Source organism: Oreochromis aureus, linkage group 17, assembly GCF_013358895.1.
Source record: "Oreochromis aureus strain Israel breed Guangdong linkage group 17, ZZ_aureus, whole genome shotgun sequence".
Taxonomy (NCBI): domain Eukaryota; kingdom Metazoa; phylum Chordata; class Actinopteri; order Cichliformes; family Cichlidae; genus Oreochromis; species Oreochromis aureus.
The window spans coordinates 33,013,045-33,027,240 of NC_052958.1; the positions used below are offsets into that span (position 1 = coordinate 33,013,045).

Genomic DNA, 14,196 nt, shown 5'->3' on the forward strand with positions numbered 1-14,196 from the left:
GGGCTATGTGAAGTAGAAATATCAAAATTAGAGTGCAAGACCACGAACAAAAGATTCTTATGAAATAACATTGGTTGTGTACACAAAGGTAACATTTCTAAATGTACTTCACAAATTTTTAAAAAAGGATTTGAAATGACTCCTAGTAGAAATAAAGTTGTAGACCAATAAATCACACACAAGTGGTGCAAAAAAAACGTATTAAATTATAATATTTAATACGGCAAGAGTTTTAAACTAGCTGTGAAATGAGAAATGTCCAAAGTCTCAGTGACCCCATGAACTCCCAGAAATAGCAAGCGGCAAGCTGTCTCTCCTGCGCTCAGTATTAGGTGTCTGCTGTGGAGATCAGTCCACATATTAAAATATTACCACGTGCATTCCTTTAGTTTCTGCCTCGGAGAGAAGCGGGAAACAAGAGCTGATGACAAAGAGCACGAACAAGTCACCCAATACTAATGATTTCCTGACAGACTCTCTTAAGCACACTTCTGGAAAACAATTTATTTCACCTCAAAAGAGAAGCAGCGAGAGGACAACCAATTAGCATGATCTTTCTGCAACATTTCTAACTTTGAGTTGTTTTATTTTTTTTTTACCTACTTGCCATTTTTTCTTCCCCGTAAATCTGTGTCCGTGTTTCTGTCTGCAGGAGAAGGCAGCTGAAGGAGAGCGTATATGGTGACAAGCTGCAGCAGTACAACACAGGAGGAGGTACGACCCCCTGCTAACACTGCGCTCTTTATTTCTTTATCACGATACATAAAATATGTGTTAAAACAGTGTGTGTATTCGAGCTTTCTGACTTTGTCCTCAGAGGTGACTCTGAGGCCAGACATGTTCAGTGGACCCACACCCACTGTGACCTTTCCCAGCCTATCTGAGGGTCACAGTTCACCGGGGGTCAAGATCTACATTGACCCTTTCACCTACGAGGACCCCAATGAGGCTGTCCGAGAGTTTGCCAAGGAAATCGATCCCTCCTGTGTCAAAATAGAGGAAGTCATCGGATCAGGTAGATATTTTAAGTGCCTTCGTGTATTTGGTGACCCTTTCGCTTTCATCGTGTTGTTTCTATAAGCTGTTGAAAGAAAATCTCAGCAAGGGAAAGTCTGTATTTATTTTCAGATGTGTTGAATAACCACTGCATTCATTCAGTTTAAGCAAAATCAGTTGAAGGTTGAGATGAAAAAATAACCACAATCACAGCACTGCTATCCTCTATAAAGTGCCTCAAAACACAAGCTAGAAAAGCAAACCTTGGTTTATTTAATGAAACCAACCGCCATGTGAAGGAGCAGATCCTCTACAGCAAATTAATCAAATTCCTCAACTGTGCCAGACTTTAGTGTGAATGAGGAAGATCTGGAATCACACAATGCCAGTTTATTATTTTGCTTTATTTTTCCTTTGAAGTCAGGAGAGATGTTTTATTCATGTTGAAAACTTTCACAGGAATAAATTAAAACTGTCTTCATGCATTCTCTTTGGCTATCTGCACTCTCACTGTAAAAATGCTGTATGATGTTTGGCAAACAGAGAAAGTTGAGAGTCCCAGGGCTGCTTCAGATTTTTTTTGGGGGGGGGCAATTTGGCTACTGAATGAGAAAAGGAGAAAGGAAAAGAGGAAGGAAAGAAAAACAAGGAACACCTTTAAAGTATAAAACGGAGTGTGAGTTATCATCCACTTCAGTTATCAGTCGTTGGGCTTGAGTATCGTGCGAAAGTCTTAAGCCACCCCTCATTTCACTGGAAAATAAATGCAGCAGTTTTATTGAAGTGTGTACAAACATAAAGGAAACTAGCCTAAGGAGCTTGGAAAGAAAAGCGTCTGGACTTCTTTAAGTTGCTTGAAGACGTTTCACCTCTCATCCAAGAAGCTTCTTCAGTTCTAAGGTTTAGATAAAAACCTTAGAACACTGATTAGGGGGTCCTTTCTCCCTCTTGGGGGGGACACTCCCATAGGGCTTAAATCTGGGACCACAATTTGACCTTAGAAGCTTCTCGGATGAGAGGTGAAACGTCTTAAAGCAACTTAAAGAAGTCCAGACGCTTTTCTTTCCAAGCTCCTTAGACTACGATGACCTGGATGACTGAGAACCTTCACAGACATAAAGGAAACTACAGTATATGGTCGTGTCCAAATTCATGGGCTGCATCCTCCTGAGGACCCGGCCTTCGCGGTCTACGTGGGCCGGGTCCCCAGAAGGTCGGGTAGGCCGGAAGTAAACGGCTGTGAAATTGGACGGTCTAGCCTTCTGATTAACGTCACCGCTGTCTCGGTGGCGTTTAATAAACTCAGCCGTCTGCTCCTTGCTATGTAAAATATAACAGGACACTGGCGTAAATTCTCGACCATCTCACACTTCTGTTTAATCAGTTTTCTGTTTGACGTTTATTCAGCTGTGTGAAAACCACCCGGGGGATTGATAAAGTTTTATTTTATCTAATCTAATCTAATATCTTTAATCTCAGCCAAACCGATTTACTCACGAACAAATAAAACACTGAAAAAAGCCAAACAATATCCTTTTTAGGTTGTCTAAGTGACTTATATATTACGCTTAACCTAAGTAGCGAAAGTCCGCGGTGATCTGAAAATGATGTGCCGGGAGTTGTGCCGTTCTCGGCGTCTTCAGTGACCCTTGAGCTCTCGGTTAGCTATCAAGCTGGTGGGTAACAGACGTCTCCGAAAACGTTGAAGCACTTTTGCAAATATGCGATACCTTGATAAACCGAGCAGATATTTGAAGTTTACACAGCTACATTCTCGCCTGAAAATATGTTAAAAGTTTATTTTGTGACCCAGAAAGATTAATAAAAGTAATTTTAAAACTTAGTAGCGGCCGCCATTGCCGGAAACTGGAGTTTGGCTGGGCCGCGCTATGAATTCTGGGATATGGTGGGCCACGAAGGACACACCCGACCCATCCTTCAAATTCGGGGAAAAGGAGGACGCATTTGTCAGCTGCATTCGGAGGAGTCTACGAATTTGGACAGCCTTCGGCGCGTCGCTGTGACGTAATCGGTCTACAAATGCGGCCTCAGGAGGATGCAGCCCATGAATTTGGACACGACCTATAAGTCAAAAGCACAGTTTGTACAATTCAAACAAGCTTGAAAGTCAATATTTTGTACGATCAAGTTTATCCTTCAGCACAGAGTGAACTTTCTTTTTATTTTCCTTACACCGCTGACTGAAATGCAACCCCAAAACCATGACTAAGCCTCCACTTTGTTTTATATGATGGCTGTAGTGGCTGTACACACTCATTGTTGTACCTCTATCCTGATCCACTTCATAATACTGACATAGAGCTTTTAAGAATGGCTTCTTTACCATTTTTGCCGTGGCTTTGGGAAACAGTGGATGAATCAACTGAGGGCCAGATGCATTTTTCAGGCCCTGTGTTTGGCCTTTGTTGGATTTTATTCTTTTTTCTTAAGCATAACTTTCAAATGCTGTTCATCAGTTGTAGATACTGTTAGGTACATATATATTTGGACACTGACATAGGTTTTGATTTTTTACCTGTTTACTGAAACATATTCCAATTATAGTTATATAATGGACATAGACATAATGTGTAGACTCTCAGCTTTCATTTGAGGGTATCCATATTCAGATTGGATGAAGGGTTTGGGAGTTTCAGGTCCTAAATATGTGCCACTCTCCTTTTAAATGCACAAAAGGTAATTGGACAGTTGAGTCAAAGGCTATTTCAGGTGGGTGTGGGCAATTCCTTTGTTATGTCATTATCACTTAAGCAGACAAAAGGCCTGAATTTGATTTGAGGTTTGATTTGGAAGATTTTGCTGTAAACAGACAACATGCGGTCAAAGGAGCTCTCCATGCAGGTGAAACAAGCCATCCAGAAAAAACCCATCTGAGAAAGTGCTACAATATTAGGAGTGAGTGACCTGGAAGATAACAGTGGTGGATGATCGCAGAATCATTTCCATGGTGAAGAGGAAACCCCTTCACAACAGCCAGCCAAGTGAACAACACTCTCCAGGAAGTAGGCGTATCGATATCCAAGTCTACCATAAAGAGAAGACTGCATGAAAGTAAATACAGAGGATTCACTGCAAGGTGTGAGCAACTCATAAGCCTCAAGAATAGAAAAGCTAGATTGGACTAGCCTGCTAAAACCCTGAAAGCTGCTGCACTAAAGGCCAGGCAGAGTATTAAAAAGAAGAAAACGCAGCATCTAGTGATGTCCATGGGGTCAAGACTTCAGGCTGTTATTGCCAGCAAAGGCTTTTAAACCAAGTATTAGAAATGAACAATTTATTTTCGGTTATTTAATTAGTCCAATTGCTTTTAACCTGCATTTGAAATGAAGGGATTGTGTTAAGTTTAGTTCCTCACATTTTTATGCAATCTTTTTGTTCAACCCATTAAATTAAAGCTGAAAGTCTTCACTTCAGCTGCAGTTGTTTCATTAAAAGTTAATTGCTTCTGTACAAATATTTATGGACCTAAATTCTTCTTCTTTTGTCCCTTCTGCAAATTTGGCACACCGTGTTGAGACATTAGTTTTCAGGTCATTGCTCTTTGGGAATCACTTTGTTGGTGCCAGAACACAATTCTATGCCTGTCAAACTGTGTTCTCTTTCGTGTTTTTCATAGAGTCACCTAAAATGGTAACAAATGTGTTTCCATGACAGGTTGCTACTACAAAGTGCCTAAAGATACAACTTAGCAAAGAATTTTAAGTTGTCTGTTACTGGTTCATCCTAGAGTTACTTATGCTGGATAGGGCAAAGAAAAAAAGCATTCCTCGAAAAATGGTCAGGCCTAGACGGAAAATGAGCCAAAAAACATCCAGTGTCCAAAGACAAATCCTCAGAAAGCTGAGAAATTATTGCTCAAGACTACTTTAAAAAGATCAAATATGACAGCTTAAAATCTAAATTTAAAGAAATGAATTGTAGCTCAAGACTTTTGCACAGTACTGTACATAGGCAATAAGAACTGATTATATAATGATATTAGAGCTGTGTATTTATGTTTACTACTATTCTATCCCCCCAGAAAAAATTTGCATATATTTATTGTTTGTTATCAGGACGTCAGAAAAGGCACTCACACTCTCAGACACAGCCAGTGTCTGTGTGACAGTTTTAAAGAAAGCGATCTGGAGCTGCACCTAAATTTAATAGGCTCTTTCTTCACTCATGCTCTGCCAGGTTTTCTGAAATTTGGTTACTCATGTTCGAACAGTATTACTGACAGACAACTAAACAGACCGACAAATAAAGCAGAAGCACTGAAGCCATACCTCTGCCTCACAGGAATGATAGAATTAAGCCTGTATATATTCTCTACCAGATGTTCAGGACTGTTGTTTGCTACAAGTAGATTTTGAAAGGTAATATTAATCCTCATTTATTTAGTTTTTTCAAAGGTTCATATGTTGATCTTATTGGCATTCTTTTTTTTAGATCGTATATCACAGCATTAGGCCCACAAAGGTTGGAGGTTCACTTTAAACTGTCATTTGGTTAATGGTGAAAATGGGAGGGAAGAGAGTACTTGCAATAAAGTGGGGGTGGATTCTTCAATATTGCAAGGTGATAGTTCAGTATGATGCTGTCTTGAAGATGGTTATTTTTTCAAAATGCATTCAGATTTTAATATATATTAAGCTGATATGAATCATTTTTCACATTAGTCAAGGTGTGAATGGGTATATGACTGCTCCTGTTTGTCATTTGTTTTAGAGCAAGATTGCATAAAATCTATCAGGTCAAATTTCATGAAACCTATTACTGTTTAATAATCAATAAAAAATAACTGCCAGAGGCAGATGGTTGCTGTTGCTCTCAACACATTTCAGCTCTTTTTGGCTTTTTACCCACAAAGATTTTGATAACAACTTCAAGCGTAGCTGTTGTCAACTCAAATAAAGCGTTATTTTTTGATTTCACCTGGGTTCCCTGTCTGGACCATGGCACTGCCTCTTTGCTGGTCAAGTGTGATATGGAAAAGAAAGGATCACCTCCACCATGAATTTTAGCTGTGATGCTCCTGTCATTGTTACTGTTGTTACTACGTAACCAACCTTTTTAAATGGAACGGTTCGTTTCAGCCAGTTGCCATCACAGGTGATGGCCAAAAACCGTCGTAACCAGCAAGTAACCAAGACTTTTACTGAAGAAGAGTTTTACTGAGTACTTCAGTTTTTTTTCAGCATGATTAAGTTGAATAGCTATCCTGCTATAATACCATTTGATTCTGTGAATAAATTTTGTTAAGAAGTATAGGGTACATTTAATTTGTAGCATTCCCATATCCTTTACTAGAACGTGACCACAGAGAGTTGATCAGGTTCTATATATTTAAACATTGTCTGTGTGCATTTCATCCATAAATTTACATCTTTATAGCCAATATGTGATGTTAAGCATTTTATTGAAAATTAACTGAGAGAGATTTTTTTCATCTCCCTTGAGATGCTCTGCTAAGCCTTAACTGTAGCCACCCTCAGCTTCTTCTAGTTTGTGGGTCTCTTTGCGTTCAACATTGTCTTCAGTAATTAAAAGCGTCCTGTATTAGACTAAAATCAGGTAACTGATTCGGACATTGAAGAATATCCCAATTTCTTTGCTTTGAGAAGCTCTTGGGTTGCTTTTGTAGGATACTTTGCACTGTGAAGCTCTGTCAGATTAGTTTTATAGCATTTGGCTGAGTCTGAGCAGAGAGTTTTGCCCTGTGCACCTCACAGTTCATCCTTTTATCTTCTACTTCTATCAGCAATCACATTATCAGTGAACACTACTCTCCCAGTTCCACTGGCAGTCATACATGCCTGTGCCATGGCATTGCTTCCACCATGTTTGACAGATGATGTATTATCCTTCAGCTCATGAGCTGTTTCTCGCCCTTTCCACACTTTCCACTCATGGCGGCATTGATTTGTCCACTTCTAAAGCTTTTGCTATCTCTCTGATACGTTTATTTTGTTTTTTTAGTGTAATGCTGGCCTCATTCACTGGCACTCACCCCTTTTTGAGCTGCATTTTAAGAGTTTTGGTGAAAAGCAAATAAAATTTAAACATTAGGATTCAACTCCAGATCTTTCATCTGCTTCATTTCTTATGAAATAATGAGGGAACATGCCTCAGCTGACCATGACACTCCTTATCAATTGCCCAATTACTTTTCAACCTTTGAAACTGAGGCTGTGTTAATCAATGCAACACATTTGTTGAAGTCCTGGAATTAAAGCTAAATGTCTACACAGACCTAAGTCTGTTTGTTATTGGCCATAATTTACAACCTTGTGCAGATTATTTATTTTTTGATCTTAGATGGAGTAAAACGTTATTCTTCATATCTTATACTTTGATAACTTGTTACTTATTTTTCTTTTGACCAAAACCAATCACACTCAAAGCGATTGAGCTCACGGTGTTAAAGGTTGTGAACTAGAACTGCTGCGAGTATGTGCCGTGGGCCTTGGTCTGTTGAGGTACTCTGAGAGGCTTTTGGTAATCCCTCCCCCGTTTCTCGGTTTATTTCCCTCAGCGAAAGAGTTTCTCACCTAAGCCAGAGGTGACAGAGAAGGGCTGAAAACTGCTAGGAGGGAGGAGAAAATATGAGCCCGAGTAATATGAGATGGGGACTTTGAACCCTTAAATGGGCGGATCTCTACCTTTCTAAGTGATAGTGAAAGTTTATCCATAGCTGTTTGCCTTTTGTTTTTAATCTGTGTATTTCTTTGATACTTCCTCCTATGTTGAGCTCCCTCTGTGATTCAGCCCCCTCTGGAGTTTCACTTTGTTTGTGTATAGCGAAATGCTAAACAAAGAACCAAAAGGGGGGTGGGCTGGGGGGCGGGGAGGAAGCAGAACAACAGATTGAGCAGGGAAGATAAAAGAAGAAAGCACCCTGAGGAGATAATAAAAATATCTCACCTTACTCCCTCATCCTCTCCCTCTGCGATAACACCCTCTCCTTTCCTCCTTTTGTATTACTATCACTGACACTGTAGGAATTGTCCTTCACAAAAAGCACTTTATTTGACTGAAGACGAATCATGAAACACTTACATTTATAAAAGGAAGTAGCAACCATATCTCATCTGACAGTTCTTTACTAAGCAGCATAGTTAGATATAATGTAGACTCAAGAATTTTTATAATACAACGACTAAATCTTTCCTTTGATTTTCCCGTCGTCTCTTTGACCTTGTCTGTTTTCCAAAGAGCGGTGACATGTCATCTGACATGGCCTCTCTTGGAGAAAAAAGCCCATCCTTCCATCGCTTCTCCCTACCTCGTCCTTATTATCATTGCCTGCTCATAACCACCCCTCATGCTTTCAACAGCCCTCTCTCTCTCATCCCCTTCCCGTTCAGTTTTTCTCTCCCTCTCCGTCTGTGCGTCGGCTGGTTTACAGTGGTGACAGTAGATAGTTTTTAATGAGCAGTAAGATGTGGAGCAGAGATCACAGTGAGACAGGACGGCACGGCCTGTCATCCAATTCCCATTACTCATCCATTATTCACACACCGATTTTTATCTCTGGGATGAGGACTTTTATTTTGAAGTGACATTCAATTTTCATGTCCCCAATCAGCATAAAGCTGCATTTATTTTGACAAAAGACATCTGTGTCACAGAAAGGGAATTTTTTGCGCAAGGAACGAGTTCATTGAAGTTACAACCAGTTCGGCTTCTTTCACAGCAAAACACAAAGAAAACCATAATGAGAGACACGTGAACTATTGAACCTCAAATTTATAGGTTACGCTTGATCGCCTACTGAATTTGTAAGTTTACTCACTTCCAAAGAAATAAACAGTCTCCAATTTTTTATGGTAGTTTAATTTTAATCGAGAGACTAAAATTAAAAACAAAACTATATGAGGAATAGAGCATGAGGGAGAACACAACAAAGAGCAAGGTAAGACTGAGACAATATGTACACACAGACGATAACGAGGGAACAGCCAGCAGGCAGAGAACAACTGAAACTAATTACAAATGACAAGACGGGGGAAGTAGATAAGAATACAAAGCACAAGAGACAAGAGGTCATCAAAATAAAACAGGAAATGACATAACAGCGAGACTAAAAGGATCTCATTTCACAGTAAAAAAAAAAAAAAAGCAGATATATTGTTATAATGTTAATGTGCAGCACATACACATGCACAAAAAGCATGAAGTAAACACTCTGTCATTAAAAGTTTTATTAAAGGTGAAATGACTCTCCTCTGCGTATTTTGTTGTTATTTGGAGAACTCACTGAAGTTGCATTTGCTTGTATTTTCTTATTCCACCTCGGTGACTTGTTGTGAACTGATGCTATGTTAAAAAAAAGAACATGAATTATTTTCCTTTGCTCCGAACACTTTGGAAGCACAGCCTTTGGGCAGGTCATTTACAGAGGGTGGGACTCTATAAGAAGGTAGTTAGTAACATGCACTTCAACTGCATTAACACATAAGTTGTGGTATTTTGCATGCTGTATTGTGCATATTGCGTAGGAATGGAAGGAAAATCGGAGTGTTTCGGCTATCTGTCCGCTCTGTTATGGAAGTGCTAGGTTCCTAAACAGTATATCTTCAATAAAGCACTGCAAAACTAATTTTTAAATGCTGAAGGGATTAGCAGAAAGCCTGATCGTGTGACTTGTGAAACCTGGTTGTTTCACAAGTCACAATAAGGAAGTGTAAAACAAAAAAACCCCCAAAAGGCGCATGGTTGACGTTGTTATAGTTTATAGTTGGGGCACAATGTCTCAGCTCATTTTGACCTTTTTTTTTTTTTTTACATTTCTTTGAAACTCTAATGAAAAGGCAAACCTGACATGTCCTTAGTGGTGCACTCTTTCCATCCAGCACTTTAACCCCGGCCGACTTTATTTAACTGAGAGATTATATTTGAGGTGTGGTGTGCAAAACCAAGTATCCAAGCAACAACAGTGGCACTGTCCCTTTTATCTTGTTTGCCACCTCTGCTACACAACCTTTCCTCACCCTTGAGCGGTTATTGAGGCGATCCAATTTTTGTTGTTCTTTTATTCTGGAGAAAAAAAAAAAAGTGCCCTTGAGCAAAACCCCTCGACCTCAATCTAATCCGGTGAAGCTGCTCGGTGGCCATCAGTATGAGAGCGAGGGTGCAGATGGCAGCTTTTCAGCTTTCAGTGTTTGTATGTTTAACTTGCACTCCCTCACACACACGGCTCTCTAAGTCATCCAATTCAAAAGAAGAATGTGCTCAGTATGAACTCGAGCCTGTTTTTTTTTTTTTTTTTGAGCCCCCCGTTTTACATTATTAATGCGATTAAAATGCAACAATTTAGTATCCCATTTTATTGGTAAATCATTTATTTAATAGTTCAAAATTAAGGAATACTTTAGTGCACATTTTTTGTCCTGTTGGGGGAAAAAAACGGAATTTGCTTTAATTTGACCCCTTTTATATTTTCTTCTTTTTCAGGCGAGTTCGGTGAGGTGTACAAAGGTCGCCTGAAACCTGTGGGGAAAAAAGAAATCCCTGTGGCCATCAAGACCCTGAAGGTGGGCTACTCTGAGAGGCAGAGGAGGGACTTCCTGTCAGAGGCCTCAATCATGGGCCAGTTTGACCAACCGAATATCATCAGACTGGAGGGCGTGGTCACCAAGAGCAGGCCTACGATGATAATCACAGAGTTCATGGAGAATGGAGCACTGGACTCATTTCTCAGGGTAACTGCTACACTTTAGATCACTTTCAGGACATGTTGTCTAAAGGTTTGATTAAGGTTCCTATGAGGGGAAATTCCCAAGGAATGAGGAGTGCCACTGTGCCATAGCCATTAATATGAACTGCGTCAACCCCGACATAGCCAAACTTACTAAAGCTTAATAATTAAGGCTTACTACACTTTTCTCCAACATAAATAGGAGAAATATAACTGACAAGAGAAAAAAAGGCTTTCCACACTTACGGCAAGTTTCAGCAACTCTAAAAACAACCATCACTTGTCTGGACAGCACTGCTCAGCAGCTCAAGGTGCTAATGGTCTGGTTGGTCAGGTTCAGTTCCCAACCATTTATCATCTAGAACTCAACATGATGCTTAAGAAAAATGAAGATAACATCACCTTCAGCCTGACAGGAAGAAACACACGATTTACACTCTGAAATACAAAAGATAAAAATTACGATTGAGCATCACACATTGACATGGCACTGTACAGTATTATATCACATGCTTTTGCAATATTTAATACCTCTACCACATCTGAATCTGTTTATTTATTAGGCATACCTAATAAAGCGGTAACTGAGTATAGGCACCTTCACCTTCGGTTCAAACTAAATAACCAAACAGAGCAACAGTTGGAGAGAGGAGGACTGTAAGTTTTTGAAGAAATAGACACAAAGACAGAAATAGCCTCCTGCGCTTCCCTTTCTCCTCTCTTCCTTCCTGTGCTCTTTCCGCCTCATCCTGCCAGCCTGACTGTCTGTCAGTCTGTCCGTCTCTTTGATCCTGCCCTCCTTTTGAGGCGCCTCTAAAAACAGAAAGAGAAACTCTTTGATGTTTGGTTCTCACAGCGTGACCCCTTTTGACTCAGAAATCACCCGATGACTCATGCACACACACATACACAGACACGCACATTCACAAACACAATGATCGATCTTACTGGTGTTGCTGTCCTAGCGTGACCATCTTGGAGGCACAAGACCCAAAAGATCAATGTCGTGTGTGTGTGAGTGTGTGTGTGCCTAGAAGAAGGTCTTTGCCTGCAGAGGATTAGGCTAGAGGAGCATCAAAGGTGAGGTTTGATGCGCAAAGTGAATTAAAAGACACACACACACACACACACACACCTTCGACTGCAGAGATGTCAGTGATGTTTATAAGAAACAGAGACAGCCTGGCCCAGAGGTGAAGTAGCAAAAAGGCAAATATTTTGAGTTTTATCAAAAAATGTTTCATAAATCCAACAAAGCCTCCAGCAGCTCTAAACAGGAACTTTCTTAACTTTCCAAGCCATAGTCTTGGTCAACTTGCTTTCTTTCTTTCTTTTTTTTGTACTTCTTTTTCTTATTCAGTACTATGCAAAAGTCTAGAGCGACCCTTCATTTCCTCATATTTTTTTTATTCCAAGGAGACTGACTTTCTTAAAATGTTTCCAAGCGGTCTTGAGCAATGGCTTTCCAGACTTTCTGAAGGTCTTCCAAAGTTTTTTTCTTTGGACATTGGCTGCTTTTTCATTCATTTTCAATCCAGTCCTTGCACCTGCCCATTCTGACATGAATGTTTGTTGTAACTCTGAATTAACAATCATTAAGAGAAAAAAAAGAATCTACCTCAAGGAATAAAACACTGTTTTGTCCACACATAACATACAGCTGGGCAAATAACCATCTTTAAATTATGTCTTTAGGCAATTTATTATTAGCAGCTTGTCACAAAAAGACATCATTTCTTCCAATTTCTTTATTTGAGTCTGCAAAGAATGGAGACTGTTCTCATTCCTGACAATTTGTCACATCCCGAGGCATCCCATAGAAATGCAAAAGGTACTCTTCTGTGTCCCTTTGATATGCACCAGATTGTGGATGGAATTCAATAGAATGACACTCCTGGCGGTAACACACCCTCCAGCCGTGTATTCCAGCCCAAACCCTAACCTTAATCCTAACTCTAACCATAACCTTATCTCTAACCTTAACTACAGTCTTAATCGTATTAGATAGTGTTTTCTAAAGCAATTAATGATGAGAAAGTAAAATAAATGTACATGTGTAGATTCATTCCAAACGGTTGTCATGTTTCCTGACATTTCCGAACGTGTAACATACAGAGTGGTTGGGTGGCCGAAAGCGTAACATACCAACGATTCGTCACACACACAATATGTTACATTTTGGGAGGAGAACGTGCTGGAAGAATGCCAAGAAATGATAAGGAAAAATCCTGAAAGACCTGACACAGGACCTGAGAGATGCATCTGCTGATCCATCTGCTGTTTAATGAAGCCTCATCAGAAATGGTCTCAGTGGAAGGGTGGCTGTCAAGAAGCCATTGTTAAGGATGGGAAACGGGGAGAAAAGGTTCTGCTAAATTACACCAGAATTGGACTGAAAATCAGTGACAACAGGTCTTACGGATGATGATGAATCCAAATTTGAAAGTTTTAGTTCAAATCTTTTGGGGTCATTATCTTACAGTATGAAATGCTTTGTGGCAACTGTTGTCATTTGGTGCTATGTAAGTAAACCTGAACTGAAACTGAACTGAGATCCTCATCAGTATGTACCAAGGAGGTCAGGAATGAGGTACAGCAGTGAGTGTCTACAGCCATCTGTGAAATGCTGACTTTGACACGATTTGGGGCTGCATTCAAGTCAGTGAAATGCAGCCACCATCCCGTACCATTTATACACTGTCTGATTGGCAACAGCTTCATTTTTGACTATGACAATGACCTCAAACACGTTGCCAATGCAGTAAAAGCATAGCTGGATAGAAAAACACACAACAAACACTATCAGTGATAGATTGGCCTCCCCAGAGCCCGGACCTCAACATTATTGAAGTAGTGTGGGATCATCTTTACAGAGATCAGAACAAAACGCAGCCAACATCCAAAGAAGAGCTTTGGATGTCCTAAACGAAGCCTGGAGAAGTATTCCTGAAGACGACTTGAAGAAATGACGAGAAGGTTTTTATAGAGTTTGAGTATTTGGCTATTAGACTTCAGCTGAAGCTACAAAGTAGAGCAGGGCCCAATGTTGCTAATAGGACAGGACCTCCTGGAATTTACATACAGGTGGTGGCAGAGAGGAAGCAGATGGAGATTTTGAGTTGCTGAGGAGACTTGTCACATGAATGAGAGTCTGAAAGGCACTATGGCAGAGAAGCATTGAGGCAAAGGCTGATTGGCTAGCAGAAGACGTGCAAGAAAATGATTAGGTCAGAGCGATGATGACAGAATTAAGTTTGAAAGCGTGGAAAAGAGGAAGTGATGTAAAGAATAGACTAGCAGCCTGAAAACCCAGGAATGCAGACAGATGAATGAAAAGCTTTTCCTTATTGAACTTCAGCATAAACTGCATTTCAGGCTGTGATAAACAATAAAGGTGGTTATGCACCTTGTTCACTTGCAATCTTGTTAAAATAGTTCAGACTCTGTTATTGAGATTCCATTTGCTTAAACTTATTTTAAACTAGCTGACATCCAGC

General features: G+C 40.0%; 1 protein-coding gene across 1 annotated transcript in view; it reads left to right on the plus strand.

Annotated features, from left to right (window-relative positions):
- LOC116336361 (ephrin type-B receptor 1-like) overlaps positions 1-14,196 on the plus strand; it is a 119,755-nt gene that overhangs the window by 89,984 nt on the left and 15,575 nt on the right. Inside the window, exons 12-14 of the mRNA XM_039601533.1 lie at positions 653-714; positions 818-1,015; positions 10,456-10,703. Coding sequence (XP_039457467.1) covers positions 653-714; positions 818-1,015; positions 10,456-10,703 — 508 coding nt within the window. The remainder of the gene's footprint in view (positions 1-652; positions 715-817; positions 1,016-10,455; positions 10,704-14,196) is intronic.